General features: G+C 49.2%; 1 protein-coding gene across 2 annotated transcripts in view; it reads right to left on the bottom strand.

Moving 5' to 3' along the window:
- ALPK3 (alpha kinase 3) overlaps window positions 1-12,318 on the bottom strand; it is a 53,359-nt gene extending 41,041 nt beyond the window's left edge. The window contains exons 1-3 of one of the 2 annotated variants that reach the window (XM_043921514.1): window positions 11,991-12,318; window positions 7,056-7,094; window positions 3,451-3,572 (exon numbers count right to left, since the gene is read on the bottom strand). In XM_043921514.1, coding sequence (XP_043777449.1) covers window positions 3,451-3,572; window positions 7,056-7,094; window positions 11,991-12,268 — 439 coding nt within the window. In that variant the 5' untranslated portion in view covers window positions 12,269-12,318. The remainder of the gene's footprint in view (window positions 1-3,450; window positions 3,573-7,055; window positions 7,095-11,990) is intronic. The other variant, XM_043921515.1, reaches the window with a different exon arrangement.
- Window positions 12,319-18,002: the final 5,684 nt, after the last annotated feature.

The raw sequence follows: 18,002 nt of genomic DNA, 5'->3' as shown, positions 1-18,002 counted from the left end.
AGTAAGCCAGCACTGTTGAGGGCATGAATTTTCTATGGAAAGACGTATCTATGAAATACATACTCTATCCTGGAAGCCCACCCAACCTTCTAATCTGCAGAGCTTCCAGAAAACTCAGCAAGACACAAGAAGAGTACTCACTACGGATTCTAGCTAGTCCAAGAGAAAGTAACTAAAGAAACTCATTTTGTCAGTTCTCAATTCTAGTGGTGGCCAGGCCACCCTAGAGTGAGGACCCAAGGTTTCAGGCTCCTCCTACTCGCTCAGAACTTCCAATCAGCTTTTTAGTCTCCGACTCATAATCATTATCTGACAACCAAAGATTCCTAGATATCTGAGGAAGCCCTATAAATAGGAGATGAAGAATCAAAACAATTAAATAGAAAAAAGGCAAACTGGAAGAAACACAAACTACATAGGAAACTTTTAGAAAACTACCATTACTAGTCTCAGAGAGTTTAGAGAAAATATTACACTCATGAGAAGAACAGAATGCTTTAGAAAACAATTTTTAAAAAACTCTTAGAAATTAAAAACCCAACAAAACAGTTGAAAGATAATACTGAGGAAATCTCTCAGGAAGAACAAAAAGACAAACAGGTGAAAGGGAAGAAAAGGTAAGAAAATGAGTCTGTGGAGGAGACATGCACAGGTGTTCCAGAAAGAAAGACAGAGAAAGCAGAAGGAAGAAATCAAGATCAAAATAATCTCAAATTTCTTGAACTAAAGGCTGTCAGTTTCCATACTGAAAGCGTCCAAGCATGCCCCTGGATGAAGACACTCGTATCAAGATACACCATTATGAAATATCAAAACACTCTTAAAAGATTCCGGACAGGACAACTGGCCTCCTATACAGAATCAGGAATCAAAATGCCCTCCTGCTCTAAACAGTAACACTGGAAGCAAGAGGGCAACCTGCAGCAAAGTTTCCAAAATTCTGAAGGAAAATTATTTTCAACTTAGAATTCTATACCTAGCCAAACTTTCCATCAAGAGTAAAGCAAATAAATAAATAAAGACATTTTCAGACATAAATTGTCTAACATTTATTTACTATATACTCCTCCTAGGAAGCTACCAAAATAAGAATGTAAGTTAAGAAAGAGACAAATGTAGAATACAGATAAACAGGAAGTCCATTAAAGGTGAGGTAAAGGGAACCTGCAGGATGATGATGAAGGGAGATCCTAAGATGACAACTGTGTACCAGACACACAGAGCAACCAAGTAACACTGGAACAGGATGACCCAAAGGAGAGAGAGGCTGAGAGCTTGTCATCATAATGCCTCCTGCTGTTGTACCATCTTTGGGACCTGAAGAAGCCACTAGATGTAGCTCAATAAAGCCAGAGAGTAAACCAAGAAAAAGGAAGACATGAGACCCAGGAAACTGAATCAAGCTCAGGAGAAGGGCAAAGGGAAGACCCAGTATAACAGCCGTGTATTAGGCCTAAAAGGCCACCAGTTCAAATAGAATAGGGATGTCTCTAAGGAAAGAAGCTGACAGAGGACTGATGGTATCAATCTTGTGGAAAGTTGTTCTAAAAGGCTATTAGAAAGTATAAGAAAAATTAGTCATAGACACCAAATAGCTAATTAAAAGAAAAATTAAAGAAAGAACTAACCTTATGAAAAATAGAAGAAAGAAAGAAATATAATCATAGTATACTACAATGTTCAGTTATGACTAATATTGCAGAGACATAATAAAGTCAACAGTAAATATTTATTAAACAAAAATTATGATATAACTATTATTAGAAGGTAAGTGAGATGAAGCAGAGAAAATAACTGTAAAAAGAGCTAATTTCCTCTCTACTACAACAGGAAGACTGGGTAGCATCTAAACTTGAAGACTCAAAAGTTAGCAATATTCACATACTACACCAGCATTACAGAAATGTGTACACACCATAAGAAAGTGCTAAAGGCTGAACACAGTTGCTTCTGGGAAGGCAAATTGATGAGAGGGGTGAATGGCTGTATTTTGATAACTGCATTTTTAGTTCAATTTGAAATCTTAAACTATTCATAATATATTAATTTGATGAAATAAAAATTAAGTTTCATTAAAAAAGGATTAAGGACGTTCTATAAGGAGAAAATAACAGATGAAACAGCATGGTGTCCTGAAAGAGCTGAGTTTTCCTAGAAAATGGCTACTGCCAGAGTAATGCAGCAGATGCAGGCGTAAGCAAGCAGCATCAGCTGCTGCAGAGGGCAACAGCAGCATCTCCTCTTTGCCAACTTCATGGGCTTTGGCAAGTCACCTAACCTATTCTAGTATCCTTCTCTGTAAAATCTGACTAATAATAGCACTGACTTCACTGGGTTTTGTAAGAATTCAACAACAATGGAACCAGATCAATTTTGCAAAATGTGTTGCGCTGTACAAAGGTAAGGGAGGCAAGCGCACCTCTGTGTCCCTGGGAAGTGCTCTCAGTTGGGAGCTCAGAAGGTTCTGGGCAAGGTGAAAACTGCCCAGGGAACCCAATCCTAGAGAAGCTGTTCAGCTGGCTGGGGCAGACACGCTCCCTAGAATCAGGGCATGTCACTGCTAGCATGTCATTAAGGGCATCAATGCTCTTGATTTACTGAAAAAAAAAAAGGGGGGGGGTGTCTCTCGGAGAGAACCTTGATCTGATGGCTGCAGAGCTGGAAGCGGTAGGCACCCCTAGGTGAGTCCTACAGCCCAGGTGGCGTTAGTGCATGGAAGCCAGTGCTGGGAGGTGTGGGGGAGGGGCAGTGCCCAGAGCCAGCTTCCCAGCCCTCACCCCTTTACCCTCCCCTTCCAAGGAGTATTTCTCTCTTCCTATTCTGCCAACCTGTTGCATCAAATTCCACTATGGAATTCGGTGAAATGCACATAATGATAACCAATTGCTAACACTTATATGGTACTTACTATATGCCAGGTATAATTCCAAATGCTTTGCATTCATACCATTACAGTCCCCACTTTGCAGATGAGGTACTCAATGTCATATAACTGGAAAGGGGACAAGCCAGCATCCTAAGTCAGGCAGCCTGACTCCAGCCAGGGTCTGCATTCAGAATCACTATATGTTACTGTTTATCAGGCTTAAGACTCCAAAGTCTCAAACTACTCAACTGTAAAATGGGAATATTTGAGAAGATGGCCTTGAAAACCTGTTTCAGCTAGACAGCTTCTTTCCTTGGAATAAGATTCATCAGTCACATATGCATATCTGAGAGTGAGGGACCTATATGGAAGACAGGCTTTGAAGAACAGCAGGGTGTATGTGTGGCTTCAGAGTGGGAGGAAAAAGGGCCCCCGCCCGCATGGAAGAGCTAAACTGGAGAGGAAGCTAAGAAGGCCAAAGCCAACTCGCACAGCCAACCCCTCTCCAGGCCTGTGCCCACAGGCCCCCCGGACCCTGACCTGCGCAGCAGCCCTGGCACAGATCACACAGGCGGCCTCATTACCTGTGACGATGCAGGTGAATCTGACGTCGCTGTCCTCGGACACAGCCCGGGACTTGAGTGTGGTCTCAAATAGCGGCTGGGTCTCCTCTGTTAGCTGAGCAATGATGGAGCAGAAGGTGCTCCTAGGAAAGGCAAAGAACTGTTCAGAGCAGCGTTTCTTCTATCTCCACTGCATGATGCCATGGCCTGGAGTGGTCCAAGGTGGCTTATATCTTACCATGTCCATCCAGCATCCTGTGGCCATGGCTCCAGCACCTGGGCAAGTCTTTCTTCAAGAGAGCTAGATCTCATGGCCAGGATGGGGGCAGGGAAGTGACCAGGGGCTGAATGGAATCCTGACCCAGACCCATTAAAATGGGTCCCTTCTGACCAGGGACCAGGCTCCTACCCATGCCTGGTCCTGGCATTCCCATTCCATCCTTATTGGGGGGCCTTGCTTCACACTCCATCTTTCATCTCCAGGTAAGCTCGTGCATGGGGGAGACATACACATGGACAGGCCCAGCTTCAGAGATGGAGGTCCCAGCACAGCAGAACCTCCATTCATGCCATGGAGGGAAAGCCGGCTGACCCCAAGGATAACAGGTCCCAGGAGCTCAGGGGTCAGAAGAAAAGCCCCTGCCTTTGTGAGGATGAGGATAGACCCATAGCAGACAAAGAACAAGCTGGCCAATGCCAGGGGTCTAGACCCAATGGCAGCCTCTAGTTCCTTGGAGTATCAGAAAAGAAAGATTCAAATGAATTCTGACCCTACACAGGGCTATGGACCTCCAGTGGAAAGCTAGCCATGGCTCCCTTGCTCCCCAGTGGGTACCACATGCTCAAGTGAATACTGGCAGCTCCAGGACCTACCAGCAGGACTGCCAATCACAAACAGATCCACCCATGCGAGAGTCAGGGCTTTTGGTTCCCTTGTGAAAGTCCATCTCCCAGAACTCAGAGGCATTTGTGGGCTCACTGAGTTGATCACAGACTCACCAGCACTGCTCAGCATTGACAGTCCTCTCCTGCCTGCCCACACGCAGCAAACCACCATGCCAAACCCTTCATGGGCCAGCAGAGACACAATGCATCCCTAGGCGTGATGTGTAACCACATAGCCAGGTTGTGCGGTGCACAAGCCGTGCCCAGCCCTCTTCTTCCCGCCCCCAACCCACACACCCTCTGGTGAGCAGCAGGGAGGACTGTCAGGGATGATGTGAGGAGAAGCAGGAAGAACTGTTGGGGGGCAGACAGATCAAAGCTGCTTTGCTCTGTGCCTCAGAAGAAGGGGTGGTTGCCCAAGGGCAGTGTGTCTGCCTCTGACCTCTCCACAGGGGCAGGTAAGAGTCTGTGGGAACACAAGCAGACAGGAGCTACAGCCCTACTTTGTTGGGAGGGCATCCCCATTCAGCTGACTATCTCTGTGAATGTCATTCCTGACTTGAGTTTGAGGAGAAAGCTTGCATCCTAGGAGGAAGGCCTGGAATCAAGTAAGACTTCTGGACTGAGAGGGGTCCAGCCGTCTCTGCACAGGATCGAAGATGCCTGGGCCTCTGGGGAGCTGACAGGAGTCCTCCCCCAGAAAGACTACCCAGAAAGAGGATCCCAACTAGGGACTATGGTGAAGGCTGCCATAACACTCCCTGCCACACTCCCATCTGGAACCTAAGTAACTTATTAGACCGTTTTAAGAACTGTCTTCTTGTAGCTTACTATTGGAAGAAACTACTGTCCTTTCCTTTCTCTTTTAAGCCACTCGAAAATAGAGGGTCCTTCAGGATCTAGACCGTCAACTCTCTAGACACGTGGGAGTTACATCTGAAAACATTTCTCACTGCTCTCATACTACCAGCAATTTCTGACTTTGGGGAATATCAACTCCCAACCAGCAGTCTCTAGAGGAAACTGCCCTGCCAAAAGTCATTGGACTTCTATGATTTTGCAACTAATTCAAAACATCCCTAATTATGTCCTCCCTACCTAATTTGAATCCTAACCTACTCATGAATATGAACCTGGCTCTCATACTCAGCCTAGGCTCTTAGGTATGAAGCTGCTTGGACAAGTCTAAGAAAATAAGCAACTGGATGAGTGAGGAAAACAGGGAAATCAGGCTTCAAGAAAATTTGCTCATGCTAGATATTTAACAACAAGGTAGTTATTTCATTATTTTTGTTTTATAAGAAAGAATGCTTATCTTTTCAAAGTTCCAGACTAGGTTCTAACTGTATTATAACTTTCTTATAATGGAAAATCCTAAGTAACTGCTGAAAAGTATAGCTAGGAAAACACCCTCTAGGAAAGTGGATCCAGGGTGCATTTGGTGGGGACAGAGTCATTGCATATACTATCATATTCTAATAAATTGTCACCAGCTTTCTCTTCCTATTTTCCAAACCACTCAGACATGAGAGGGACTCCAAGTCTGCTCCTTCCAGTCTCCTGGGAAGCCAGGAAGTCCACACACCTGGAAATGGTCTAGTCCTACCCTGACACCTCCAAGTCCTTCCAACTCCGTGAATTCATAAGAATATCATAGCCTAATCATGTGTCTCTACAGAACTCCAGAATCATCACTGGTTTTCAACATCTTCAAAGGAACCTAATCCTGCCCATAGGTTTGGTATTTACCTTACTTTAAATAAACTTCTAAACTCTCTTTTAGCACTTACCACACTCCGCTTTGAATGAGCTGGAAACCCTGTCTTCTGCCCCTTCAGTATCCACCCCTATCACAGGAAACGTACATAGTAGCTACTGACCATCCCTGTAAACATTATTAGCTATTCAGAAACCAGTTAGCTATACAGAAATCTTTCTCTGTGTGAAGAAACTATGGCCAACTTTTCCCTAGATCTACCAGAGTCTGGGAGGAGGCCCAAGCGTGGGAAGTAGCCAGGAAACGTTCCCATTTTGATCACAATTGTCAGTTCAGCCAGGAGTGGAGAGCTGTCTCCAGTTAAGGAGGTAAGAGGACAGTCGTTCAACAGGCAAACTCTGACTGCGGGCCTGCTGGGGCCCTGCTCTGTCTCTGAAGCGGATTCAGAGAACAAGTTAATACAGAAAGACACTCACATGATAGCCCTGACCTCACAGAGCTCACAGTCCGCAGGGTGGAGAGAAGTAAAAGGAGAGGGAAATTCAGAGAAGGAGATAACAGAAGGAGAACTTAAGGGACTGAGGAAAAAGAAAATTTTTTTAAGGAAGTAGCCATGGTTAGAAGACAGACAATAAGGTGTCAAACCTAGATATGTGGTTACAAAATCCATAAAAACCTAGGCTGAGGGGGAAATGGGTCACGTAACTGGAGGCTCTCTGCTCTGGTCCCACAGTGCCTATCCCAGGGGCACAGAGATAGAGTTGCAGGCATCTTGGGAACCCCTGCCTATCTCTGGGTCCCGGCACCCCTTTCCAATGGTCCATGCAAGCATCACCTCTGGCCCTCGTGAGATCCATGCTCACTGAGTGCCCGCTCACACCCTCCCCAACCACCCTCTCCACTCCCCTCACCCCATGCAGCTTGGTTATTAGTGCACAAGCAGTCACCCAGAGGCCCCTCAGTGCCCAGACCCAAGAGAAAAAAAAAAAGCAGTCAGAGAAATGTAATGCAATGGTGCGTTTACCTTCCAGAGCTGGGGTGAGACAACCGGTTGCTTGATAAGCTAAGCAAAAACAGCAAACGGAATCATTAGGCCAAAAAAGCAAAGAGAGGAGGAGGTGAAATCAACAACAGTAGGCAAAGTATTAATCGGCCACCATCTGGGGCCCAAGGGCCTTTCTATTAAAAGGGACCAGCTGTCTTACTTGGCCGGCTCCAGTTAGCAAGTGGCCTCACCACCGGACACCCATGTATCTGAAACCAAGAACTTGTTAAGTGTAGCAGGGTCCAGGGAAATGGTTAGGCAGGAGGGAGGCCCCTCGGGGCTGAGCTTTAGCAAAGGTGTGCCCTGGGTCCTTGAGTTACTCATAGCTGCCTGGCACATCTCCCCCCTTCTGCAGCACACCAGCTGGCGGGGGTTGGGGGGGGCAACTCCTGCTTCAACCCTTGGCCTTTTTGGGGAGAAGAGCCCCCAGTTCCTGCAAATCCCTTCAGAGGCTGGGAAGGAGACAGGTGGCTTGGAGAACACCCATTAATATGTTAAAGTATGGTTAAAGAGGCCACGCAAGGCAAACCAGCTGGGAGAGTCAAGAAAAGAAGGAAAACAAAGCGGTTAATTCAGCAGGAGCCAGGAGGCACCCAGTTGGGTCAGACCAGCACAAGGCCCACGACGCTGATCACCCCTCCTGCCCCAGGACAGCTGAGAGCTGAAACCAGCTGGGGGCTGGGTAGGCCACTGCAGGGTGAGGATCACAGAGCTGCCCCTCAGTGGAGATCCAGTGGGTAGGAGCCAACTTTCACCTCTGCCTCCACTCCTTCCAACGCAAGTATCTCCAGAGGGGTCCAGGGATAGAGTTCTCTGGGAGATCTCAGGCCCCCGCCCCTCCCAACTACACTCACTCCCTTCAGCTGTCCCCACCGTGAGAACAGCTCTCCTTTCATTATCAACAGCCCAATCTGCTCAATGGAACTCTCAGTCTGCATCTCTAACCACTGACAACCTGTATCTGTATAACAACAAAAAAAAAATTCATCTTCTGCCCCCAAATATGGCTTCCACTTCTGTGTGCCTGGATTTATGGATACCACTAGGGAAGTACATGCTTCAGACCCAAAGAGCCCTACCCCCAGAGAAGCTGCTGTTCCACAATGCAGCCGCCTTTGTTCAGAACTTTAAAAATCTTCCAGAGGCCGTGAGGGCAGACCTCCCACAGTTTCAAGGCACTGGCCAACTCCATCCTTTCCTTATCATGGACTTCCTTTGCCTTTCTCCTTAGAATGGAGCGATTTCTCCTTTGCTGGGTCTGGATTCTTCCCTGGGAAGGGGACAGGGAGAATCAGCTCTCTAATTCACATGCAATGACAGCTTCCACCTGCAAGTGGGCAGGGAACTCAGCTGTGACAGTGACCCCTCCCTGGTTCTCTCCAGGGCTAGAGTTCCCCAGCCTCATCCTGCTTTCTCCGGGCCTCACCCTTAGTTAATCAGCCATGTCAGGAGGAGTCCCAGGCAGTGAAGGCACCTTCTCTTCAAAAGGTGCCTGTGACCTGCTGGCTGGGCCAGAGGTTGGCTCAGGGCTCTCACCCAGGAACTCCCCAATTACTGACTGTGAGGGGGTCTGAATCAGAGGCATCAAATGTTGGGATGTTGTTGTTTAGTTGCTCAGTTGTGTCCGACTTTTGCAACCTCATCGACTGTAGCCTACCAGGTACTTTTATCCATAGGATTTCCCAGGCAACAATACTGGAGTGGGTTGCCATTTCCTACTCCAGGGGATCTTCCCAATCCAGGGATGGAATCTGCATCTCCTGCATCTCTTGCATTGGCAGGTGGATTCTTTACCACTGAGCCACTAGGGAAGCTCAGTGATGGGATAAATAGGCCTAAAAACATTCTTAGTGATACTTTCATTTTATAGAATAGAAATTCAGGGCCCACAAAGGAAAAGTCTCTTCATAAAGGAGAAAAGTAGGCCTGGGAGGTGGCCGGGGTGGGGGATGGGGGTGGCAGGAGGGTGGGGGAACCAGGACTGTCCCTGGAAGCTGAGGCCCCCCATTCTTCCTGGCTTTCATATATTCTGGGACACAAAAGGCCTTCAGAAAGTCCTGGCCTGATGCCTCAGTTTTCCTGAAAGCCCTAGACAATCTGCTTTATCCAAGCTGAACAGAAGGGATGCCACAAAACTACAGCAAATATCACCTGCTCTACTGCTCCTCTGGGCCCGCTTGGGCCAGGGCATCCAAGAAATGAGGAGACAGAGATTTCTGGAACGTCTCAATGTCCCTCAAAATCCAGTTATAACTGCAACACCTGACTGTGGTTCCTTAACCTTCTCTAGCTCATCCAGGCTCCATTTTCCCATAAAAGTGAGGTTGGATCTATAGGAAGTTGGGGCAACAGTTTGTGGGGGTTACTTGCATGTTGGACCTCTCACTGCTGAGCTAACTATGGATAGGAAATCCTCCCAGGGTTGGAGAAAGGAAAGGAATGTACAGGAAGACAAGTTCTAGACTTGGGCCATAGCTTCTGGTACCTGGCTCCCAGCGCAGCTGTCCATCAGCTCACAGGGGCAGCCCACCCTCCCAAGGCTCACAGAATGATGACTCACAAGCTCCATGATAGATATGTATGGAAGTAGACCCAGGAAAGGTTGAAGTCAGGAGTGCATGGGCCAGAATTTGCCTCTCACTCAGAATTCTGGGAGAGTCAGGGCTCAGCAGCCAGGGTTAGCTGACGAAGCCCTCAAGGGACCCTCTTTCTTCATCTCTTGGCCCCTCTTCCCATCCCCACAGGCATTCAGGTTGCTCTGAGACAGAAGGCTGTACGGTTACCTGCTCTAACACAAGAGTCAGGTCTTGACAGGGAACTATGAACTGGCCCCTGCCCCACCTCAAGTCCCCAACAGCCCCATTCACTGTCATAGTCTCCCCTCCTTGGCCAGAGGCTTTTCCAGAGGTGAGAGAAACCTGGCCTTCCTGGTGCCTCAGGACCTGGCTGGTCTGTGGCCACCTGGAAGGGGCAAGCCCACAGGCCACAGTCTTGGGCTAGAAAACCCTCTCTCCCAATGTTCCAGCCCTGCCTCTCCAAGCACTTGATGAAAAGAATCTCCATTTAAGACCATTCTCACTTAGGCCTAAAGGGACCTAAACCAGACACTTCTAACCCACCTGCAGTTCTCAGGCTGACACACTGCTCAACAGATGTGCAATTGTATCTACCATACAACTGCTCACCCTTTTTCCTAACAGCCCCGTTCCCCTGACCTCCCAGTTATGTCTGGTTTGCAAGCCACCTCAACGTTGTCTCTGAGAAGGACCCTGCATCCCTCTTCTGCTGTACCACTGGTACTGACAAAGGCCAGACACAGGAGGAGGAGGCAAAGCCCAGACACAATCTCGGTTACAAGTGTGAGACAATTGTTGAGGCTCCCACAGGGCAGTCAGCTTCACCACAGACTGGATAAATACACACATTTCATTCCAGTTTTTCCACAGATCCAGTGGTTAGAGGAAGGGGCATGCTTTCTTGGCAGCCAGGGGCCTTGGCGAGTCTGACTCAGTCACTAACATCAGCCCTCTGCCCTGCCCCAGACATGTGACACCATTTGACGAGTTTTATGCAGAAACCGGTTCTGGTTACATTTGAACTTTTCCAACTCCAAGGTCAACAGAACTCAGCCAATCCACGAGGAAGTGCTTGGGACTTTTCCTGAATGTCCTTGATGTCTGTTTTTGTGCCATTTTAAGAATGGAGAACAAGAGGTCCCCAGGCAGCTTCTCAGAGGAGGGGCTGTTTTCCGTATATAACCTATGATTAGCCAAGTTCTGGGGCAGTGACACAACCACTCACCCACTAGCCATCCATCACAATTCCCTTTGGAACAGACTCCAGAGTTGGAGGGAAACTAAGCTGCCCAGAGGAGACAGGAAGTGTCCATCTTCATGGTAATGCATGTATCTCTGTGTGTCTGTGTTCCTCTGACGGCCAAGAGACTAGCTCAGTCGTGTCCAACTCTTTGCAACCCTATGTAGCCCGCCAGGCTCCTCTTTCCACAGGATTTTCCAGGCAAGAATCTTGGAGTAGGTTGCCGTTTCCTACTCCAGATCTTCCCAACCCAGGGATAGAACCCCTGTCTCCAGCATTGCAGGCAGATACTTTACTGTCTGAGCCACCAGGGAAGCCCTTTAGGGCCAAAATGCCAATCTATTGTCTTATGAGTCTTTCCATCTGTGGGTAGCCCAGCTCCTAAAACAAAGCAACCATACCTCTTCAACCCTTGGAAGAGGATAATTCCGGCTCCTTCCCTCGGCATCCTGAGGATGGCGCCCATCCCCCCAAACCTGGCAGGGCGACCTGCGGCCACACAGCCTGGAGCTCTGAATCCTCAGGCAGACTGACCAGCATTTCAGGCCACCCCTTCACTTCACCAGCCCCCACCAAGATCCCAGGAAAGACCAGGGTCCAGAGGAAGCAGCTTCTTTGCAGTTTATTTCTTCCCAGTGACTCCTGAACTAAACAGCCCCTCTCAGGGCAGTGCCTCTGGCATACCCCCCTCCCCCCCGCCCACCCCGAGAATGTTCTCCCCCTCCCCCCAGCCAGCAGGAATGTCAGCCCGACTGGCTTTCCTTATCTCGGGCTGTGGAATCCGAGGCCAGGGAGTAGCTGAGCGTGGGGCGAGGGTACGGAGGGGCGGGAGTGACGTGGGGAGATAAGGAGCCACTCGGGACCCTGGAAATCACCCCAAAGTAGGCCTTCCTCGTCCCCAGGGCCTCGCATGGCCTGAGGCCTGAGGCTCACGGAGCTGGCAGAGGCCAGGGGGACCCTGAACGGCCTTCAGGGCCGGTCCGGCGGCACCATGTCCTCCACAGGCCGGGCGGGGCCCCTCCTGAGGCCTCGCTCGAGGCCTCCGCTCGCCTGCCAGCCCGACGGGCCGCCGGCCCGGCCCCCCAGGGCGCGACTCACCTGGTCTCGGGCCGCACGCTGAGCAGGTAGCTGCGGCTGGCAGGGCTGGGGATCCACACGGGTCCGTCGTCCTCGCCGTCGCCCCCCGCCTCAGACCGTCCGCCCGAGCCCCAACCGCGGCCGGGGGCCCTCCGCGACCCCATGCTGCTGCCGGCCCTGCCTGCCTCCGGCCCCTGCCCGCGCTCCTGGCCCCTGCCCGTCAGGACCGCGCCGCCGGCCGCCTCTCTCGCCCGCGGCTGACGCGCGCCCCTATTTATAGCCCCGGGCCCGGCCGTCATCACCTGCTGCTGTCCCTCCCCCGGCCCGGGCCGGCCACGGCGGCCTCCGAGGCGCCGGGTCGCGAGGGGCCCCGCCAGGCCCTGCCTGAGGGGCCCACTCGGGGGCGTCGGCTCCTTCCTTTAGCCGACCGCCCGACGTGTGTGTAGCGCCCTCTTGGCGCCCGCAGCCACCCCGGGCGTCGGGGTCAGGGGTCAGAGCGGCCTCAGGGAGCAAGAGCGGAAAGGGGGCGGGGCGCAGTTCTAGAAGGGGACGGAGCGTGTGCCCCTCACCTTCCTCACCGGGTCTCTGGGACCCAGGCTTCCCGCCAGCCTTCCTTCCCCACTCGCCCCCGTTTTGCAGGTGTGGGCTCTGCGGCCTTTGCTAGTGGAAGGTGCGGGAGGACCAGAGGAGCTGCGTCGGGTGCAGGGGGCAAAACCCTGAAAGACCAAAGATGGCCGGGGTGGGGGCTGGAAGTGGCAGTGAGGGGGAGGGGAGGGAGGCTCGGAACCTGGACTGAATCCAGCGGGAGCCCAGGGAGGCCAGGACCCGTCCCTCTTCCTGGCTGCAGCCCTGACTGACCCTGGCCTTCCAGCGGCTGTTGGCCCAACACTTAGACCCACACCCACATACCTACATAAGTAACCTCAGTTCCGAGGAGGCCAGAACTCCTCAGAATGTTCCTCTCCATTATCTAGTGTAGATTAGGGGTTCGGTAAACATCTCTAGAATTATTGAACCTCCTTCTTCACCCTGTTCAACCTCCATTTCCCAGCACCCCGGGGGGAAGTGGGCTGAGTCCTAATGCCCAGAAAAACAATATAATCATTCGACAATTTCTTAGGTCAAAATCCTAAGTACTGTCTAATTCTGGTTGTAAAAGTGGAAGTGACCACAGTCTGTGTGTTAAGTCACTGAGTCCTGGCTGACTCTGTGACCCGCCCTGGGCTACTGAACTGTAGCCCATCAGGCTCCTGGGTCCAAGGGATTCTCCAGGCAAGAATACTGACAAGGAGATTACCCCTCCCTAAAGGGCTCTTCCCACCCCAGGGATCAGACCTGGGTCTCCTGCATTGCAGGCAAATTCTTTACCATCTGAACCACCAGGAAGCCCTGTTTACCCATCCTTTCTTCTCCTACCCCGTTGAAAGCATCCAGAAAGTACCTGAGATGGATGGTTATAGCCATTAGAAAACTGGAACAAAGGAGTAGAAACCCTCTGTTCTGTAAACTGCACTCACATCCTTACTCCTTTTGGAAATGGCTCTTCTTTCACTGTGTGCTTCCAATGGCAACTGTCTTGATCCTACACGCTCCCTCCCCAACTCCCTGAAAACTCCCTCTGACTCAAGCCAGTCTATTCATGGTACCCAGGGGCCCTGATGCTGGGAAAGATTGAAGGCAAGAGGAGAAGGGGGTGACAGAGGATGAGATGGTTGCATGGCATCCCTGACTCAGTGAATGTGAATCTGAGCAAACTCTAGGAGTGAAGGACAGGGAAGTCAAGCATGCTGACATGACTTAGGACTGAACAACAATGGGCGTAGAGCCTGAGCACACACGTATCTCCTTGACCACAGAAGTAAGCATCAGACCCAAGCTGTGCCAACCAAGGTTCTTTACCAAAATGTTTTCAACTGGAATTGGGAAAGAAAACCTGGACCTCCATGGTGGTTAGCTGAAAGCTGCAAGGTCCCAGCTTTTAGTAGCGATGTTTCTGCTGTGTTGAGAAACCAGTCTGCAGTGAGGAAGAAGGAAGCTGACACAGAGAGAGGCAAAGGCAGAGGGCAGAGTCCTGCTGCATTCCAGGTGCCTTGTTGCAAGTGTTCCTGAGTCGCAGCTTTATCCGTGGCTTTCCTGCAGGTTGGCAGTTCAGCCATTTCCTGGAAACTGTATCCAAAAATTCTCTCACTTTGCTCAAGCTGATTCAAGTTAGGCTTCTATTAGTGGAGTCTAAGAGTCTTAGCCAATACTGAAGACTTTCCATTTAATGAGCCTGAACTTGCCAAATTTGCCCACATACACCCATGCAACCGTGTTTCTGGTTTCCTGGAGGTAGGCATATTAAAATCTCTTCAGTTGTCTACAGGACAGTCCTTCACATATTTGAAAGTCTGCTTGGAATTTTGGTTCATTTGTTTAAGTTTAGAGTACCAGTGGGGCTTCCCAGATGGCACTAGTGATAAAGAACCTGTCTGCCAATGCAGGAGACTCAAGAGACTTGAGTTCAATCCCTTGGTTGGAAAGATCCCCTGGAGAAGCACATGACAACCCACTCAAGTATTCTTGCCTGGAGAACCCTACGGATAGAGGAGCCTGGCGGGCTACAGTCTGTGGGGTCACAAAGAGTCAGGCACAACTGAAATGACTAAGCATGCACCCATGTATCAGGCTGGAGCACATATGCTAGAGGCAAGGGTCACAGGATCTGTACCTTCAAGAATCTTATGGTCTAACAGGGGGAGAGGAATAGAAGCAAAATACACTGCAAGGTGAAATGTACAATTATAAAGCTATATATAGGGAAGCATAAAGTATAGAAGAAAGAGTAGTTGGCTCTGCCTGGGGATTTGGTTAGGGTAGTTTTCAAAGAAGAAAGTAAAGCTGAAGAAGGATTTTGGAAAGGGCATAGGCGCTCACAAATAGACTGTTGTGGGTGGAGGGTAGGGTAGAATATTCCAGATGGAGAGACTAGTATGCACTAAGATAAGGAGGTATGAAACAGCTCAGTATTCACATCACTCAAGTGTAAAGGATTTGGGCAAATAGAGAAGTGGGGACTTCCCTGGTGGTCTAGGGGTTACAGTGGTTACAAATTTATGATTCTAGTACAGGGGTCATGAGTTCAATCCCTGGGCAGGGAAGTTCTGTATGCCGCGTGGCGTGGCCAAAAAATAAATACACATTTTAAAAAACTGAAAAAATAGAGAAGTGATTTAGGCAGGAACCCTCATTGTGAAGGCCTTGCCAAGTCCAGTGAGGAACCTGGACTTATCTTTCAGGCCGTTTCTCTTCCGACAATGGAATATGGTGCCACTAGTTACCCCAGTGAGTCTCCAGTTTATCCATTTCCTTTTGAAAATGTTACACACACACACCCCCACAGAGGTCAAACCAGAGCAGCCCACAACTGAATTAGCACTTCTCTGGGTCTGGGCGTCACACAATTAGCAACAACTTTTTGGGCAGTCAAATTATTCCAAATTATTTCAAAGCCTGTAAATTTTCAACACAAACCTCTGTTCATCTAAGTCTTTCCCACTCCTACTTTACCTACTTGTAAAGTCTTTTTTTTATCCTAAGTGTGAACTTTCACTTTTTTTTAAAAGTTAAATCTTGTTTTCCTAATCTCGCATTCCCTTTCCTTCTTACCTGAATCTTTTTGAATCCTGCTCTTGTCATCCACTGTATAATCTGTTCTTCTCAGCTTCTTGCTATCTGCCAATTTAATGATCAGAGCACAGCTGAGTAAGGAGGGTCAAGGCATTCAAGGATGGAGAGATGGAAAAGGCACACTCTCTTTCCTGGATTTATAGTCTAGCAGGAGAAAGAGGATATATAAATTGGTGTTTAACAAGAACTAGGCCAAAAGTCCAAAGACTTGGGTTATAGTTCTGCCTTTCCACTGAGTGCTGTGTGACCTTGGGCAGGTGGCTCACCATTTCTGAACTTTATCTCTCTCCTTTGTTAAGAGGAGTGAGGTCATGATCCTTTATGATCCTGAAGGTCATAGCTGTTGATCCAATAAGAATTTATTAAGTCACAGCTGACTACAACATGCCAGGCATTATGGCAGGTATTGAGTGTGTTATAGTCTCTATCCTTGAGAACTTCTCAAGCCTGAAAGAAAGACAGAAAATTAAAACAGAATCGCCATCAATCCTCTGACAGAGGTTTATGCAGAAGAGCACATGCTGTGGCTCTGTGTTTGGAAATAACCATGATACAAGGCAGTCAGTGTTTGCTATTAAATGCGAGCACTGACGAAGCGTGGTGGGAGCTGGTACTGGTGCCAGGATCCACTCGCCCAATTGTTTTGAACTTCCTGGGGCCCCCAAGTAAACTGGGTGCCTGTGGTAGGAAAATCTTGGGCTACTGTTAATTATCATCCTTGTAGTTGTTCAGGCACTAAGTGGTGTCTGACTTTGTGACCCCAAGGACTGCAGCCAGCCTTCCCTGTCCTTCACTGTCTCCCTCAGTTTGCTCAAACTCATGTCCATTGAGGTAGTGATGCCATCCAACCATCTCATTCTCTGTCACCCCCTTCTCCTTCTTCCGTCAATCTTTCCCAGCTTCAGGGTCTCTTCTAATGAGTTGGTTCTTCGCATCAGGTGGCCAAAGTATTGGAGCTTCAGTATGAGTTCTTCCAGTGAATATTCAGGGTTGATTTCCTTTAGGATTGACTGCTTTGGTCTCCTTGCAATCCAAGGGACACCGTAGGTGACCTTATGAAGCATCATCAGCTTCCCAACCTGTTGCAAACTCCCCAGATGTTTTCAAAGCTCCCTAGACCTGTGACCCATCTCAGTGCAAATCATTAGTAGCATTGTAAGTTAATCAAACATATGTCTATCCGAACCCACCCCCAACACCTCGTTTCCTATTTTTCCTTCTCTTGATTCCACTCATTTTAAAGTTCTCAGCCCTGAGCAACTAAAGCCCTAGATTTCTGCTGACCCTGCCTTCTTCTGGGAAACTTCTGGCTTCTGCTGCAATCAAGCTGCCCTCCCTGCCAGCCAATCTGTGGTGCTCTGGACTGCTCATCTGACCTCCTTCCAAGAGCTCCCCAGACTCATGCTCAAGACAGCTGAGTCCCTAATCCTGAGGGTAGAGACTCTAGCCCTGCTGCTCTGGGATGAGCTGGCCACTCTGGCACTCCAGGGATGGAGATGTGGCCACAGCTGTGCTGGGGTAAGTGGACACCAATTAAAGGATCACTGGCAACAAGAAGCCACTCCTAATTCTGGTTTGATTGGTAGGGGAATTTGGGATTCAAGTGCAGAGCTGTGTTGGCCAGGTGCCCTCCCCAGTTCACTTATTCTGATTCAACATCCGATTAGAGGGGCCAGGAGTTCCTGCCTCAGATGTAGGTCCTTTCCAGAATAAAGTTACCATTACATGACAGGGTACCTCTGTGGTCAGGGGGCAGCAATTAGTTGGTCAGGCCCAGGACACAAGCTCCACAAGTTTGGAAAGACACCACCTGAGTCCAGGCCTCTTCAGGTCTTCTTGCAGAGTCAACTGGTCCTTTTCCTTCAAGTCTTTTTTTCCTAAGGGATCTTCTGGATCTCAGTCAGCCCTTCTTTTCCACTACAGCTACCTCTTCTTATTCTTTAAAACATGTTAATACCTCCTGGCAACAGCTGCTGCAATTTCTGTTCAACCCAAGGTACGTCATTGACCAACTAAGCCACTGCCTCCATTTTTGAGCTTGCTAGCACCTGCCCCACTTCCTCCTAATCAGCCACTCCTACTCTCTAACCCCACCTCTACCAGCATCACCTGCCCTAAAAGTCAAGTGCTGTTCCAGGTTCTAAACTCTCTGCCTGTTCAAACTCTCCTGCCTGCTCCTTCACAACTTTCTGTGCCTTTCCTCACCATCACCTCCCCATCCCCCTCACCTCATCTTCTTTTTCCCATTTAAAAATCATATTCAAAACCCTCCTCAGACCCAGACCTCCAGGATAGAAATGGGACACCTCCTTCTTAGGTAAAGAGCTTCTTAGGAAGCAGAACTCACCTTCCTCCTCAGATACC

Source organism: Cervus elaphus, chromosome 13 (assembly GCF_910594005.1).
Source record: "Cervus elaphus chromosome 13, mCerEla1.1, whole genome shotgun sequence".
Lineage (NCBI taxonomy): Eukaryota > Metazoa > Chordata > Mammalia > Artiodactyla > Cervidae > Cervus > Cervus elaphus.
Note: the sequence above shows the minus strand (reverse complement) of the source record. Positions and strands in the feature narration are given on the sequence as shown.